Here is a 4,232-nt window from a genome sequence, read left to right as displayed (position 1 = left end):
CGGACCTCTGAAAGTCACCAGTAATAAATATAGTATTAGCAAAGCAGGCCTCTGGGGCTGGGCCCTTGACATTTCTTTGCATCTTGGTTTTTAGTGATTAGCTGTCTATCTGCCTTACTGCCTAGAGGACAGCCTTGGTGGCATATCTGTAATACTAGCACTTGGGAGGTTGAGGCAGGAGAATCAGGAGTTTGAAGTCAACTAGGACTACGTAGTGAGACTCTGTCTCAAAAGGGAAAGAAAGAAGGAAGGAAAGGAAGGGAAGGAAGGGAGAGAAGGAGGGGGGGAGGAAGGAAGGAGGAAGGAGAGTTTTGGGATAAAGGAAGGAAGGAAGGGGAGGGAAGGAAGGGAGAGAAGGAGGGAGGGAGGAAGGAAGGAGGAAGGAGAGTTTTGGGATAAAGGAAGGAAGGAAGGGAAGGGAGGGAGGGAGGGAGAGAGGGAGAGGTTTGGGATAAATGTACCACGGCATTCCCCAATTACTATCCCTAAGTGGTGGCTGTTTTCTTTCTCCGTTATTTAATTTAAAATTCTTACTTTACTGTATTTGCATCATTGCCACCTCTCCTCCTCCCTCTAATTCCTCCTGTGTCCCTGGCAGCTCCCTCTTGAATTCATGACCTCTTCTTCCATAACTATTACTGTTACATATGTACACATATATATTTGTATACATATATAACCTGCTAAGTCTATTTAGTGCTGCTCATATGTATATGTCCTTAGGGCTGACCACTGGGGTTGGATAACCTATCAGGGAGCTCATCCCTAGAGAAAATTAGGTCTCTCTCTCTCTCTCTTAGCAGCCATTGCCTGTAGCTCTTCATCTAGAGGTGGGACCCTGTGGAATGTCCCCCATCCACATCGGCCTGTCAACTGTGCTGTCATTGTGCAGGTCCTGTTTAGACAAGCACACTGTTGAGATGTCACAGTGCAGCTTTCCTGTCAGGTCTAGAAGATGCTGTCTAGCAGCCGGCTGGTCCTCTGGTTCTTACAATGATGCTTTCCAATTTCACAGATTCTAGAAAGACATGCTGCTCCCTTTTGATTCAGCAACGCTCCTCCAAGATACATTTATTAAAGACATTCTCACATAGTCCCATAAGGGTAAAGTACAAAGCCTGGCAAGGATGTTCACTGGAACCTTGTTTTTAGTGGAGGAAGATGGAGGACTGTAGGGAAATCTGTTGGGGGTGGGCGGGGGATACTGGTCAACCATGGAAGATATACACCATGGGGGAACCCAGGAGTCAGAACAGGATTAAACACTCATAGGGCAACAATATTCACTTTAAAACCTGTCCTTCACAAAAAAGAACCAGACTGATACATTGTATGCCATGTACAAATTAAAGTACGTAATATGTGACTCCATACAAATTAAAAATGTATTTAGACAAAGCAAGGAGTTTGGGGGAAACCTGCAAAAAAAGGTAGTGAACATAGTAGTCTGTGGGAGGAGGTGAATAGAAGTAGGGCGTGAAGAACAAAAACATTTTCAAAGGTATGACAGATAGTTTGGGGGGAAGGTGTGTCCTGTCTTAAGCTAGGACCACAACATGTCTCCTCCCTCTTTCGCTCCTGCTCCCTAAAAGTGTGGAAAGGATAATGAGGAGGAAGTGCTGTCTTCTATCTGGGTGGGGTAACCTTATAAAACCAAGAATGCTCAGAGCCATACCAAGCGGTCTTTACATCACAGTAGGATTTCCAAAAATAAGGAGCCCTATTCTAACACCTCATAACCATAACCATAACCATAACCCCCTCACACACACAGCCAAAACAGCTGCTTTCTCTGCTTGTCAGTGTTTTCAATTCTCCTAACTATCCAATGTTTTCCAGTAGAACCCTTTCCACAGTAGGAAATCACAGTGAGGTGTAAATTCTTATTTATTTACTGATTTATTATCTTGAGACATTGTCTCACTCTGTGGCACAGGCTAGCCTCCAAACTATACTCTTCCTTCCTCCACACCCAACCAAGGTGAAAATTCTTATAGAAAAGAAACTGAGTTAGATTTATGCCATAGGGTGAAAGACTAATATCAGGTCCATTCCTGCACTTGAATTTGGGTGAGGAACAAGGGTACAGTTCTTAAATTAAAGCAGCCAGAGGGAACAAGAAGGGGGAGAGGGTGGGCTCACATCTAAAAAGGAACATAGAATTCAAGTTATTCTCGTTAAACAGGCATGAACTTTGAGGATCACATGTACAGTGACATCAGTGCCTCGTAGAACAGGCTGGCAGATTTTCTCTTCATGGAAAGATCCCCTGCCTTCCTAAGGCATGTCTGAATGGTCACTAAATGCCTTTATTTCCCCAGGTCTTTCAAGCAACCCTGTTCAACCTACCGGGTCAAGCACCCCCACAGCCTGCGACCCCCACCTGAGATATGATGCTATTACCACACTCCGTGGAGAGATTTACTTCTTCAAAGACAAGTACAAAGCTGAACTGTGGCTTGCTTCCAGACCTTAAAACTGGCTTCTAATGAGTCACACATCACTCAGCTTTCCCCTTGGATTCTACACATGGACACTTTATTGGAATTCTTAGTATTTTCTGGATGTCTCAAAACATCCAGGGGTGGAACTACAACATAAAATATTCACAAGCGTTTAGACATTTGTGGTGATGTAGACAGACATGGGCTGTAGCTGCTTGGGAAGTACGTAAGCAGTGTAATCACCCCCAAGCATCATTCGGTTCTGGCCCAGTCAGTCAAGTGGAGTGGATCACTGAATTAGTTGTGGAGCATGTCAGCTCACTAATGACCTCTGCATCTTTCCACTCACTGGTCTGAGATGTGAATTCCCAGGCTGTGACGGTCACCCATTCTCACCGTTTAGGGGGTACAATAATGGAAGATAATCACAAAGTCATGTGTATCCATATGTGATATATGCCAAATGTGGTCAAATAAGCTCATGCCTGTGACCTCTAAAAATTGTCAAGGGCTTGCCAGATGGACATCACCACCACAAATCAGGGCCCTGCATGGGGCATGCGTGGATCCTACTTATGTTATTGTGCTATGTCCTGCAGTAATTATTTAAGGGCCACTTCTAGCCAAGAATCACAAACAGTGGACAAATTCTCTCTCTCTCTCTCTCTCTCTCTCTCTCTCTCTCTCTCTCTCTCTGTCTATATCTCTCTGCATGATCACTGTATCTGTTTGTACCTTTGTCTCCACTCTGTGTATTTGTATGTGTTGCATCTCTCTGTCTGTCTCTGTCTCTGTGTGTATTTCTTTCTATATCATCTGCCTGTGTATATATGTCTCTGTTCTCTCTCTGTTTCTATCTGTGTCTCTCTGCTTTCTGTCTCTCTGGCTCTCTCTGCCTGCTTCTATCTCTGTTTCTCTACCTCTGTTTCTGTGTGCCTGTTTGCTTGTATCTGTCTCTCTGTCTCTGTCTCTATGCCACTCTGTCTCTGTCTCTATGAATGTGTCTGTGTCTCTATCTGCATATGTGTGTGTGTCTGCATTCCCTCTGTCTCTGTCTTTCTCTGTGACTGCCTCTGTGTCTCTCTCCACATGTACATCTGGCTCTCTCTCTCTCTACTTTTTCCCCCCTCCCCTCTGTCTTCATCTCCTCTAGGTACTTCTGGAGACGACACCCTCAGCTTCCAGAAGTGGACCTCAATGTCATCTCTCTATTCTGGCCGTTCCTGCCCAGTGGCATTCAAGCTGCTTATGAGGATTTTGATAAAGACCTGGTTTTCCTGTTTAAAGGTAACATCCCAAGCATTCCTTTTCTTTTTGTTCTTCCTGAAGAGCAGGGACAGGACTTCTCTTTGGTCTGCTACAGTTTTAGAAGAGGCAAGACCAGGACAGCATGTTGCTAGTCAGGCTCTTGGCGGGAGGCCAGGCTCAGACCCCATCCTGTCACTAACTACTGAGTGAATCTGAGCAGACTGTACCCTGCTTAGTATCCTCAACAAAATAATGCCCCTTTAGACCATCTTCAGTATTTCTAGTCTCTCGTCCTAGATAGAGTTTTCTAAGATACCTCAAGGCTATAATTTAATTTCTGTATAGAAGTCACTTCAGGCGGGGCATGGAAGCACATACCTTTCATCCTAGCACTTGAGAGGCAGAGGCAGGCAGATCTCTGTGAGTTTGAGGTCAGCTGGGTCTACATAGCAAGTTCAGCTCAGCTGGGGCTACAGGGAGACCCTGTCTCAAAAAGACCAGAAGAAGAAGAAGAAGAAGAAGAAGAAGAAGAAGAAGAAG

At 44.8% G+C, this 4,232-nt stretch overlaps 1 protein-coding gene across 1 annotated transcript in view; it reads left to right on the top strand.

Moving 5' to 3' along the window:
• The window catches only part of Mmp8 (matrix metallopeptidase 8), a 16,143-nt gene that overhangs the window by 9,695 nt on the left and 2,216 nt on the right, over window positions 1-4,232 (top strand). The window contains exons 6-7 of the mRNA XM_008830071.2: window positions 2,322-2,439; window positions 3,598-3,731. Coding sequence (XP_008828293.1) covers window positions 2,322-2,439; window positions 3,598-3,731 — 252 coding nt within the window. The remainder of the gene's footprint in view (window positions 1-2,321; window positions 2,440-3,597; window positions 3,732-4,232) is intronic.

Source organism: Nannospalax galili, unplaced genomic scaffold, assembly GCF_000622305.1.
Source record: "Nannospalax galili isolate Female #2095 unplaced genomic scaffold, S.galili_v1.0 scaffold1750, whole genome shotgun sequence".
In the NCBI taxonomy this organism is placed as follows: Eukaryota; Metazoa; Chordata; class Mammalia; order Rodentia; family Spalacidae; genus Nannospalax; species Nannospalax galili.
The sequence above is the reverse complement of the archived record's forward strand: the minus strand, read 5'-3'. Positions and strand labels throughout refer to the sequence as shown.